Genomic DNA, 13,736 nt, shown 5'->3' on the forward strand with positions numbered 1-13,736 from the left:
GTCCTCAGCTGCTTGCTCACTCCATGTCTTCATCTCTGATGTCACTGTTTCTCTGCAGAGGGTCCCACATTCCACTCGTGCTGTTTTCCCTTGATGGTCCTAGGGTTCTCTGTTTCTGGACTGTAATATTAACTACTCCCCCCTTTTTGTTACAGAACTTCTACCTTTACAGTTGTGACAGTCACAATTAGTCATGATAACAATTACTCACTACTGAATCATAAGAATCTTATCCCCATCTCTTTCATCAACCCCCTCTAGACAAGACGAAAACTATTCAGTGGGGATTCTACCTTTCCCCACACACTCTTAAACTAAACTCCCTCTTGAAAAGTTGTAGGCCAGTCATTTTGTGCCTTTATCACCCACTCATTTTACGTAGCCAATATCTAAGTTGCTCATCCCTATCTACCCTGTGTACAGAGGGGATATGATTGATACTTGATGTGAAGACTCCTTCCCTCTCAGCTGGTATTTAAGCTACTACATCCGTAAGTATAGGTCAAGTTCATCAAACTGTAGCAATTTATACTTGTTTCCTTTATCAAAAACTGTTTTTTTTTATCTTCCTATAGTCGAGTTCTGATCATCAAAGCCATTGAGGCTAGGTCAAATGGGTACTATCTGTAAGTTTGGGCATTCTTGTGTCTCCCCTCACTTCATATCAGCTGGATGCTTCACACTCAGCTCTAGCCCTCTGTGGCTATGTCCTTATGGGCTCAGGAGTTCCCAGGTCTCACTACACTTCAGACCAACCAGTCCTTCCTTTTCTCTTATCTCCAGGTCAATGGGAGTCTGTGTAATGTGGTTGAACTCAGTCCATTTCTTCATTGCTGCCTTTCCCCCTCTTCCACTCACCAGTAGAGCAACGTGGTCACCAGCAAGCTTATATGCCTGCTCATGTGTTCCCTTTGAGTTTGTCTTGGAAGGGAGTTTGTTCAAGACATATCTTGAAATGTTCTTTCTTATAATGAATGTGATGCCATTCCCTTTCAACTTGTCACTCCCAGCAGAATTCTCCTTGTGATTGTCAGATTCAAAATGGCCAATACCAGCCCATTTCAGCTCATTAATGAAGAGGATATTGATCTTTATATAGTCCATTTAATTTCTCACAACTTGTAATTTTCCTAGATTGATACTCCATACATTCCATGTTCTGATTATTAATGGATGTTTACAGCTGTTCCTTCTCATTTTGAGTTGTGAACCATCAGCAATGACTGTCCCGAAAGCTTTACCCCATTCACATCTTCATGGTCAATTCTACTCTAAGGAGGCCGCTCTTTCCTAGCTGTGCCTTCCAGCCTGAGGGGGTTCACCTTCCTGCAGTATGTCTGACAGTATTCTGATGCTCTTCATCATGCTTCAGTATTCTGGTGCTGACAGTGTTCCACTGCTATTCATAAGGTTTTCAGTGACTAAATATTCAGAAGTAGTCCGCCTCTCTGTCTTCCTGGTCTGTCTTTGTCTGGAAGCTCATCTGAAACCTGTCTACCGTGGGTGACCTTGCTGGTATTTAAAATACCGGCGGCATAATTTCCGTCATCACAGCAACATGCAAGCCACCACAGTATTAACAAACTGACAGACAACGGGTAGCAGAGCCTTTGGGTGGGTTCAAACCGCTAACCACTTAGTTAGCAACTGAGCACATAACCATTTTATCACCAGGGCTCCTTCTAGTTTAAAATAGCCTATCATCTTTAACATCTCATGTTAGGATCTACATACAACATAAATACTGTACTGGACCAGCATGAAATAAACAATGTGTACATTTCCTTTTCTCGATGGTTTCACAACAGAGGATACCAAGATAACTTGTTTGAAAACCTCACCTTAGTAAATACAGTTAAATTCAATCTACCTTCCAAGATTACATGATTAAGGGATACCCTTGGAATTTATGTCATGATGTAATCTGGCAGTTAAATAATGATGCAGCCATCCCCATTCTGTGATCTGATTTGGTCATCCTCCATTTTCAACATAATGCTGATTTTCGTGTAACAACCCAGGCTTTGGAAACTAACCATGTTGATAAGCAAGCAGTGTGTGTGTGCAAACAAGTGCAAATCTTAAAGTATTGCTATTTAGGGTTCCAGTTCATACATGTAAAGGTTTAAACAGAATGGGCTGGAAAAAAATCTCTGCAATCAGTGATGCATGCAGACAAGTTCTCTCAGTCATAAGAGGCGGCTTCCAAAAAAAAAAAAGAAAAGAAAAAGATGATGGAATTTTTCCATGAACTTTTTGAAGCCCCCTTATACATTTGTTTTAGTCTCATTGTTGCTAAGTATGTTGAGTCGATTCTGACTCATAGTGACCCTGTGTAGGGTTTCCCAGGGGCAGCTGGTGGTTTTAAACTGCTGACCTTGCGGTTTGCAGTCTAGTGCTGATGCTACAATGCCATACCAGAAGTCCTTAGTCTTGTTAGGGTTTTGTTGTTGTTGTTGTTGTTGTTGAGTGCCGTCGAGTCAGTTCTGACCTATAGCAACCCTGAATAGGGTTTCCAATGAGAGGATAGTGAGTTGGAACCACCAACCTGTGGTTCAAACCGAACTTGTGGTCCAGCGCATTATCCCACAGTGCGATACCATACATTAAAAAAAGAGAAAAGGATACTTTGTGTGCTATTGTGAGGTGGGATGGGGGTGGGGACGATTTTGGGGACAGGCTAATATCAAATTTTTAACAAAACTAAAGTGGACATCTTCCTAAGTCATGGAAGCTTTTCTACAAGTTTATGGGAGTACTGCCCTACATAAAACAACAGTTTTTAGATGGATCAAGTATTTTAAGGAAGGTCAGGAAGACCTAAAAGATGAGTCAGGAGAGTGAATCGAAATCATCGTTGTCAACAAACGTGAAATTGTGGCTAAAGTCTGGAAACTGATGGAAAAAGACTTTAGAAAAACCATCGATGCAGTAGCTGCTAAAGCTGGGCTCTCCTATGGTTCAACATTTTCAATTTTAAGTCAACATTTTGGCCTCAGCATGCTTTCCGCTTCAATGAGAGCCAAAAGCGATACATGAAGATCATTTAGTTCAAAGAGCTGATCTTTCCATTAGTCTTTTAAATAAGATCGAAGCTAATGAAGACAATTTTATGGGATGAATTGTAAAAGGGTCTAGTGTTGGATTTGTAAGTATGATCCAGAGAACAAGGTCCAATCAAAACAGTGACTCTTGAGGTGACCTGGAGTTCAAGTCAAATCAGAGAGCAACCCAGATGATTATGGTAACTGGTTTTGGGATTCCAAAGGAGCAATCTTGATTGATTTTCTCAAAGGACACAGGATGATGCAGGAGCTTATTAGGAAGAGGTTTTAAGAAAATTGACAACTGCACGGGTGCCGTGGTAGCATAGAGGTTATGAGTCAGGCTGCCAACCTTCAGATTAGCAGTTCGAAACTAACAGCGGGAGAAAATGAGGTGATCTGTTACCGTAAAGATTTACAGCCTCGGAAACCCTGTGCAGGGTTACTATGAGTTGGAACCGACTCCACGGCACTTAACAACAACAACGAGCACTGGTGAGAAAAAGGCCAGGAATATTGCAATAAAGATTTATTTTCCGTCATGACAATGTACCTGCTCATTCTTCAAGGGTTGCAAAGGCTGCACTAGGAGAGCTTTGTTGGGAAACTACCACATCCAAGGTGTGTAGTGGTTACAAGTTGGGCTTGTACAGTTCGAAACTACCAGTTGTTCCATGGGAGAAAGATGAGGCTTTCTGCTCCCGTAAAGATTTACAGCCTTGAAAACCCCATACAGGGTCACTATGAGTTGAAACCCACTCCACAGCACATAACCACCAACCACCATCCCATCCGAGCTACAGCTCTAATCTTTCCTCTAAATTCTTCTTTTTTGTTTCCAAAATTCAAAGAACACGATTTGAGTCCCAAGAGGAGACTACAACTGCCATTTTGATGTGTGGATAATTGAAGAGCACAGAATTCTTTGGGGAAGGGTTAGAGATGGAAACACTGCCTTTATCGGTGCATAGACCTATATGAAGGATATGCTGAGAAACAGTATCCCCACATTTGGATATTTTTTGTTTAATAAAGGTTTCTTTGATTCTGTAGCAATACTTTTTGATGTGCCCTTGTATGTATGTGTAAGACACTGATAAGCCAATCTATTATAAGAAGGAATGCAAAGCACTTAACCAAATATAAATGATTAAATACAAATAAAATATAAAAGCTCAAAATCTACCTTGAGATTAAAAATCACTTTTAGAAAGAGCATTTCTTAAGCAGCCAACTCTAAGGAATTTATTTTTCCTTCACAAAAAATTAGAAGGAGAAAGCTGGAAACATCAGCAAAGTGTGAGAAAAATATTAGAAAGGAAATAGCATGCAGGTAAGTTTATTATTTAACAAGATGACCAAGATCACTTTACCTTTTTGGTAACTTGAAAGGCCTGGATGGTCTGTAAATAAAAAATAAAAAAAGCAAAGGAAAAAGAATAAAAAACAAAGTACCAAAACATGTACAACGGCTTTAGATATGTGTTTAACATTTTTTCTTATCTCTCCATGGAAGAATCACAGAAGTTTTAAAAAAGAAAATCTCTTGGAGAGTTTTCTTTAACACACTTGGTTTAGCAATGACTGCTGGCCATCTTGTAGACCAGGTAGATGAGGAGAGTGTGGCTAGTCAGGAAGCAGCATCTTCCCAGACTTGGTATCATACTCTCCTTATGTTATCACAACCGTACTGTGCAACATTCTCTGAGTTCTATAGCTACAAAATTCATTCACCAGTCTCACAATAGAAATCCACACACCTAAATCTCTAATCTCAGCTGCTTCTGTACTTATCAAGTATTCTTCAACATATTTTATTTTAAATAGGACACCAGGACCTTCTTGTATAAGGAATAGTCCATTTCCTCTTCAGGATAGCAGTTGTTCTTCCGCCTTTCCATTTTTAACATCGCAATCAGTTTCAACATCTATTGGTTAATAAATCCAAGCACCTCTTCCCCATGCCGTGTACAGTCTAGAACTCTTTTCACATGAAAGATGTAACATGTGCTAAAACCACACTTTATTTACATGTCTTCATTAGGGATTTAAGTCAGTTAAAACATCAAAATCCAGGAGGTAGAACATCCTCACAGACTGCAAGGACCAGAAAGAATCTTGAAGCATGTATTCCGTTCCAGGCCCCAATCTGGAGTTGGGCCTCAGTTGTCTTTGGGCAAGGAGGATGTTTGCAGCAGAGTCTCTGGATGCCTAATGTCTGCTGCTCTCTGTCCTGTGTATGTGTCTATGTTTAAAACCAAGGAGGAAAACTCAGGGATAATCACCAAGTAATAACCTTTCATACAAGAATTATATTTTCTTTGTGGAGATGTGGAATAGAGTTTCCAGTAAGACCAACATAGGAGAACTCCTTCATTTAAGAGCAAGTATGAGACCGAACAAGGAGGCCTGGTGGTGGTATAGCACTGGACTGTTAACCATGAAGCCAGCAGTTCAAACACACAAGATACTCCAAAGGAGAAAGATGAGGATTTCTGCTCCTGGAAAGGTTTACAGTCTCAGAAATCCTATACAAGGTCACAGTGAGTCAGAATCACTCGATGGCAGTTGGTTTGGTTTTTGGTTTATGAAACCAAACATTCACGGCATTAACTAAGAACACCAAAAAAAATATGCATTTAAAAATCTATGGTAAAGATCATTTATTTTGAGGACCCCCTCCCCCAAAGAAGACCAAAAGACATAAAAGACACAAAACAAGATCCATATCTTTTTTTCCCATATGCCTGTAGTCTCATAAAATGTATGGTTCTTTGTGGATGTCAGAATTATGTTTTTTAGATTAATGAATTAGGATCTTTTATGACTTTATCAGTCTCAACAGCTTTGATGAATTCAGTAGCCAAGGGATAAAAAAAGAAGCTAGGAACAGAAATATCAACATAGGTAAGTTTAGCTTTTTGTTCTTTTCTGTTCCCTCTGCCTCTCTCTGTGTCTTTCATTAAAAATATTCACTACTGAAGCAGCATGAAGTACACTTAGTATTTTTGGTAACATCTACTGTAAAATATAATGTTTTCAAATACAATGATATATTGATTTTTCAATGACCAGTTTTAGAGCTCTAACTCATCCACTATACAATTCATCTACCTAAAATATACATTTCAATGGTTTTCAGAACATACACAGAGTTGTACAGCCATTACCACAATCATTTAGATTGATTTTTAAAGAATGTGCTGTACTTTTTTAATAAGCTATGAGAGGAAACTTATTTTCTGAGAGGGAATAAGAAACTGAACAGGGAAGCAAAGTACTTAACTTGTGCACAAAAGCATCATTTTTCACTCCCAGCTTTCCTGTTGTACAGTCTTAAAAGTACTTCTTGAATTTCCATGAAAAGTTAATAGATTTTGTTATCTTCAGGCCTAAAATGTTCCCTAGAGCCACAATTCTGGAAAAGACCATATTATGCAGTTACAAAGCAGCGATATTTTATTATGTATATTTTGGGTGATAACAAATGGAAATACTTTCATTCCTCCTACACAGCCCCACTAACTTTCTTTTAACTGCAAAATCTATGGATCACTAACTAGTTTACTCCCTAGAGACAGAAACAACTATAGGATTCATCACATTCTTTCCACTTGAGTAAGGGTTTCATTTTATGTTCAATTTGAGACAATAAGTAGAGATTGTAGACACTAGTTGAAAAAGAAAAATTGGGGTTACCACAAGATACCTCTTGGGAAAACATTTGATCCCTTTGAAGTGTCTATACTAACAGACATGACAAACAGATGTCTGAAACACTCAAACCACAACTACAGGTAACACATGAAAACTGTTTGGTTTACATGGTGCTGCAGAATCTTCCATTCTGCCTTTACAATCTCTTACCAGAAACTATGTGAGTAAAGAGGCAAACGAAGGAATCCATTCTACATGTTCATAGATCAAATGTAGTCTTCCTCCATTTATAAAAATCCTTTAGACTTGCTACTTTCAACATCTATCTAAAAATAAAGATGATTTTTCACCTCAATTTCCAAACAAATTAAGCATGGCTCTGCTAACTGCAAGGCTGTTGGTTCAAACCCACCAACCACTCCTCAGAGTTGCAATACAGATTAGCTATAAATTGGAACTGGCTTGACGGTACTTAACCATCACAATAAAAATATTTTTTAAAAACCCCAAACCCTGACCTCTATAACAAGGTGCCCTGGTGGCGCAGTGGTTAAGTGTGCCAAAACGACCTAAAGATTGGTGATGGTTTGAACTCACAAGAGCTGTAAACTAGACAACTGGACAGAGCAGTTCTACTCTGCTACGTGGGGCTGCTATGAGTTCAAATTCACTTGATGCCAGCTAAAAACAACCACCTCTATTCTATTACAGAGAGAACCTATCTTTTTTAGGGTTCATTCACTCTTCATTACCACATGTTTAAAGCAAAAATAAATAAAATAATCTTAGGTGGGGACTCTGGTGGGTGTTTTAATGAGGGTTTTGGTAATAAATGTTCTGACACTTCAGAAGTGTTCTGGTAGTTGAGAAGCTTGGCTCCAGGCTTCTGCTGACAAGTGAACTGTGGTGTGTATGCTCAGATCCCGTTAGGGCACAGCTAAGAGGACTGTAAAGTTCTCAGAAGGAGGAAGGGTAAGAGGTACTGAGCAGGGTCATCAAGACAATGGGGGCTTAGCAGATACAGAGACAGAGTAACATTTTAAAGGTAATAGAAGGGGAGGGGGGGAGGCAAAGAATGGGAGGGAACATTTTTCACACACACACAAAAACAGAAAAATATGTTGCAAAGCTACAAATGGTCTCCATGTGTGTTAAGTCTCTGTTTTCCTCATCTTTTCCCTCTCCTATACTAATGTTTGGGGAGAGAGGGGGAGATTTTAGGATGAGGGAAATGGGAATGCTAAAGCATGAAAACCTACCATCACTCCAGAGAGCTCTATTCAGCACACAGCTGCAGGATTAATATCACCAGTTACAAAGGACAGTATCGGATTTCACAAAATTCTAATAGCTCTTTCTTGTATTCAGAAAAATCAAAGCAGTGGGAAAAATACCTTTGTGTATTTCTGAACAACTAAACTGCTGTGTAGGAGAGATGCTTTCAGCTTTACAGGTAGTAGGCAAATTTAAGCAAGAAAGTGCTTAAAGCAGCACAAGGTAATCCCAATATTGGGTTGCATTGAATTGGACCATATTATTACCTTTTGGTAAAAGGGTATTCTGAAAGCAATACTTCAGTTCAGTGTTGGTATGTTAGGAAGAAAATATCTGAAAGTAAAGAATCCACACTTTGCTGAGCATTCTTTAAAAGGTTTCCAACAAAAACAAAGCTAGTCTTTATCATTAAGTATTTCCATGAATCATCACTGGTATTCTTGGTTCTATCATAAAGATGAAACAGATACCTGCAGACAAGCTAAGGTTGGCCTCTAATTCATCTTTTATGCACCAGAGCTAAATGTTTATGGTCTGTGTCAAGTGATTTGAAGGTTAAGAATAACCACAACTACTTGCATAACGGAGTCCTGGTGTGGTGCTGTAGGATAAACACGGGACCGCAAGGTCAGTTTGAACCACGAGGTTAGCGTTTGAACTCACCCACTGCTCCTTGGAAACCCTGTATTGTTGGTTGCTATTAGTTGGAACCAACTCAATGGCACTTTAGCAACAATTTGCATAATACAGTTCCTGAAAGTTCAAGAGATACTGACTCAAAAGTGTGGGTCATCGTGATGTCTGGAATGCTATATATAAATGAACAGAGACACAACTGATAACACAAAATACAAACAAACTAGGAGGGCAGGAAACGTTGTTGGAGGAGAACTAACATTTAAAGAGTACTAGTCCTGGGTTAAAGGAGCTCTGGTAGTGGTTACGAATAGGGCTGCGAACCGCAAGGTCCGCAGTTCAAAACTACCAGCTGCTCCGCGGAAGAAAGATGAGGCGTTCTGCTCCCGTAAAGATTTACAGCCTCGGAAACCCTGTTCAGGGTCGCTATGGGTCGAAACCGACTTGACGGCACAGCACTTAACAACAACAACAACAACAGTCCTGGGTTAAGGACCTCTGGTAACGTAGTGGTTACAAATCGGGCTGTGAACCACAAGGTCAGCAGTTCGAAACTACCAGCCGCTCCATGGGAGACAGATGAGGCTTTCTGCTCCATTAAAGATTTACAGCCTCGGAAACCCTGTACAGGGTCGCTATGAGTCGGAACCGACTCAACAGCACTTAACAACAACAGTCCTGGTTTGGTGCTGCGGGTTCATAAGCTCTACTGCAAGGTCTATTTGAACCACAAGGTTGGGCAGTTCAAGCTCACCAGCTACTCCTTGGAAACCCTACACAGGATTGCTATGAGTTGGAACTGACTCTACGGCACTTAAGTACTAAGCACTTTATTATGTTAAAGAATCAGTTTAGTACTTATCAAACAAATATTTTGAGGATGAAGTATTTCATCTCTAAACGCCTAGTGAAATTAATAATCAAAAGATGTGAGGTAAAATCTGCCCTCTGGAACTCATTAGTTGAATGTTCTTGAAGATGTCTTAATTTCTCAAGATTTGTAAGACAGGATGTTGTTGTGCTGTTGAGTAGGTTCTGACTCACAGAGACCCTGTATAGGATTTCCTAGGAGCGGCTGGTGAGCTTGAACAGCCTACACCTTATGGTTCAAACCAACTTTACTGGCCAGCACAGTAATTTACAGTGCTACATAGTAAGAGTTACAAATGAACTAGTATAGGTGGCAGCTCTCTGTAACCTATCAAGTATTATCCAAGGATTAAGGGTGCTATTATTACTATTATTGTTAGTATGATTAATGCTGCTGATACTACTGCTACACCATCTGGAAAAGAGCATTCAGGCATCAGTTAAGAAAGCCAAAGAACGATGCAGATTTCAGCACAATGCCTTTTATTCATAAAACCACTGTATGTTTATGATCTGCTTTACAAGATTAAAAGGGAACTTGCAACTAGCTCAGTATCACAAAAATTAATGGCATCATATCCACAAGCCTAATTAAAACAAGAGATTATTCAAACTGCAAGGGATCTTAAAAGTCATCCCATCTAATTCCTTCACATAACAAAGGGGGAAAGGTCCAAGATCACAATGCAACTCAATGGCAGAGTGAAAGCTCTAGAATGTAAATTTCCTCACTTTAGTTGCTGATTCTGGAGCCATACCAAAAAGAAAATAACAAAGAAAAGGCATACACTGATGCATGCGGATTATCAGATGCTGTTTGCAAAAGCTAAGGAGGAAAAAGCTTATTATTGAAGAACAAATGGCACATGTGCACATAACACCCCTACTGTACAAACTGAACCAATATCTTCATTTCCAATATTTTTAGTATATTATGTCTACGTTTTGTTCAATTTCACAAGTATTACCTGTGCTCCAAATTACAACAAAGATTGCTTAATTTTTCTTAAATTCATTCCCCACATATTTTGGATTCCTTTGCCCCTACAAAATTACCCAATATTATCCAAGTTTGAGTTTAAAAGGTTATTAGGAAAAAAAAAAAAAAAAAGGTTATTAGTCATGCCTGCTAGCAAAAAAAAAAAAAAAAAAACCAACCAAAAAACACCTGGGGGGGGGGGATTTAAAAACCAACAACCCCATAATAAAAATCCACTGTATCAAAATGCAAAATGAATTCCAACAGTGTAACCAATACCTTGCAGCTGTTGTGATATCTTCATTTTTCTGATAGGCTATTCCCTTAAATTTCTATATACATTCTTTAGTTATGCTTTTAAGAACAAAAAAATATAATGACATCAATCTTTCTTCCATAACTATACTTTCTCATGGCTACCCTTGAGCTTAAAAATTAAATTTATGTAATTCAACTGTCAAACGTTTGCAAAAATGAAAGCTAAAGTAAAATTCGAAGCCACCCAGTGTCTATAAAAATAATACTGATTATAAAAAGGATTTTCTCCTCAGTCAAAAGTATGATTAAAAAAAAATTAACTGTAGTGGTTACGAATCGGGCTGCGAACCGCAAGGTCAGCAGTTCGAAACTACCAGCTATTCCGCGGGAGAAAGATGAGGCTTTCTGCTCCCGTAAAGATTTACAGCCTCGGAAACCCTCGTACAGGGTCGCTATGAGTTGGAACCGACTCCATGGCACATAACAACAACAACAATAGTAAACCAATTAGACTGAAGACAAGACAGTTTTCTGGAGAAAAAGGAGGGAAACATCCTAAGAAACTACATGTTCTTAAGATGCAATGATAACCTTGTTAGACTCCAGTATTTCAACAGTTAGGCTAACCTCGATGCACAACGCTGTAGATTCTGTTTGCAACTTCTAAGCCCACTGCTGTATTTTTACACATAAAACACACATTCATTATATGTTTAGACAAGAGGACTTAAAAAGTTCATGAAAAAATGGGATTAAAAGATAATGTAATTTTTTCATGACCTTTTGAAGCCCCTCATCTTTACCAGGAGTCCTGGTCTGGCACCATGGGTTAATGCACTGAACTGCAAAGTCAGTGGTTCAAGCTCACTAGCCACTCCTCAGAAACCCTTTACAGGGTTGCTTTGGGTCAAAATAGACTCAACGGCCCTTAACAACAACTGTATCTTTATAAACTATGCAACCCTGCAAGCTATACCAGTATTTCTTAAATGTTGCCACCTTCAATTTCAAGTTTTTACTGTACAAAAGAATGTTACTTGGATAAAGCTGATCTCACAGAAACTTCATGCAAGGCAGGTATTTTTCTAAACCAATGGCAACCAGTGAACTGAATAAGCTCATGATGAAAATAAGACACCATACTGATACCAAACAGTATGAATGCACAAAGAGCTAGAAATCATTAAGTAAGAAACGATACTAGGCCAAAAGCTTCAAGAACCAGATGCTGTTTGTATATGATTGCTTCTGTAAATCTTAAACTGAAATATAATTTTTGATAATCAGTATCTTTGAGATCAACAAATAAAAATCACCAGAAGAAATTGTGTTTTCGTCTAAAAACACATCGTTTTTTTGTTTATTTATCCAACTCCTGGAAGCCTTCAAAGTCCGATCTCTTACCACTATCATCACTGAAATCTCTCAGAGCTGCCTGCAGAAACACACCTGCAATGACTTCTAAACTAATGTCATCATTATCACCGTCTTTGGTATTTTCATCTTCATCATTGATAGCAGCTGGCACATCTCCCAGTCTTTCTGAAGCTGTTACAGATGGTTTCTGGAGGATACTTAACCCCAAGGAGAAGCCTGGCAGACTTGTGTAAACGTCATCCGCTTCAGTCATCTTGATGGTGTGAACTCAGTGTATCCCAGGCTGTATCCGTTCATCCCACTCTCTTCTGACAAAAGTCCTGAACAGATGACGGACCACTGTATGTAGCAGCGCAGTCTGCAGGGAAGACCACCAGGTATGACTCCTATATGGGCACCAGTTGAATTAATTTTTAGCCTTTTTTTCTTTGGGAGCAGCCATAGTGTTTTAAATTAGTCAAGACTCCTTTGAAAAGAATCTTCTGTCTGACCCAATGGCATTTATCTACCCATACTTTCTTAACAGGAGTCCTGGTACTTCACTATAGCATAAGAACCTATAAGGACTATTAGCCATAAGGTCGGTGGTTCAAACCCACCAGTCACTCTCCTTAAACACTCTATATAAGGTTGATATAAGTCAGAATTAACATGATGGTACACAACAACTTTCTTTATAAAGAGCCCTGATAGCATTGTAGATTATGAGCTGGGCTGCTAACTGCAAGGTCAGTAGTTCGAGTCTACCTGTAGCTCCATGGGAGAAAGATGAGGCTTTGTGCTCCTGTGAAGACTTACAGGGCCACTAAGAATCAACTCCACAGCATGCCACCATCATCACCACCACCACCCCTTTCTTAATATCCATCCCTTATTACAATGTACAACTACACCGGTGGGCAAATTTTCGGTGGGGCATGGTAACTCTGGAAAATCTCCATTGGTTTTAATTTCACCTCACTCCCAGTGCATCCAAGGACTACAGTGAAACAAGCCCTTTTGTGGCCAGTTGTAATAGCTACTATTTTTTGTACCTGAAACATAACATTTCTGGAGGCTAGAATGTCAAAAGACATCAGAACCACTTCTGTATTAACTACAGCCATTGCAGAGATAAAAGTACAGTAATTCTGTAGAATAAGCACTGGACTGCAAACCACAAGCCCAGCAGCTGCTCCACAGGAAAAAGATCAGGCTTTCTGTTCATACAAAGACTTTACAGCCTCGAAAACCCACTATGAGTCAGAACTAGCTCAATGGCATTTAACAACAGCAGCAATTGCAGAGATAAGGAACGCAAAAGATTTCTTTAGTAATGAATTCGTGGAAGTTGATCATCTTTTGCTCTAGTCATCTGGAAGTTGCTGGCCTGCAGTGGTTTTGTTCTCTTGGAAAGGCAATTCCTTTTTTCTTAATTTGGAAGTCAAGGTGGTACACGCCTTAAAACCTGGGATTTCTTTCATTTGCCAGAAGCTTCAGTTTGATCTGAATTGTGACTGTAGAGACAACTTGATTTTGTTCCTTCTTAGAAATAACCCATTTTCAAAGTTATTCTTCAACTCATGCCATTGCTGTGCATTTTCATGGATTCATTTTCTCTAGCTCCTTGTTTACCTTTCTCCATTCGCTAATGAAAAACT

General features: G+C 39.2%; 1 protein-coding gene across 1 annotated transcript in view; it reads right to left on the minus strand.

The window, feature by feature from the left end:
* Positions 1 to 13,736, minus strand: part of DISP1 (dispatched homolog 1 (Drosophila)) — a 72,357-nt gene that overhangs the window by 28,066 nt on the left and 30,555 nt on the right. Inside the window, exon 2 of the mRNA XM_006871149.1 lies at positions 4,418 to 4,447. Within this exon, the coding sequence (XP_006871211.1) occupies positions 4,418 to 4,447 (30 nt within the window). The remainder of the gene's footprint in view (positions 1 to 4,417; positions 4,448 to 13,736) is intronic.

This window comes from Chrysochloris asiatica, unplaced genomic scaffold (assembly GCF_000296735.1).
Source record: "Chrysochloris asiatica unplaced genomic scaffold, ChrAsi1.0 scaffold00161, whole genome shotgun sequence".
Taxonomy (NCBI): Eukaryota; Metazoa; Chordata; class Mammalia; order Afrosoricida; family Chrysochloridae; genus Chrysochloris; species Chrysochloris asiatica.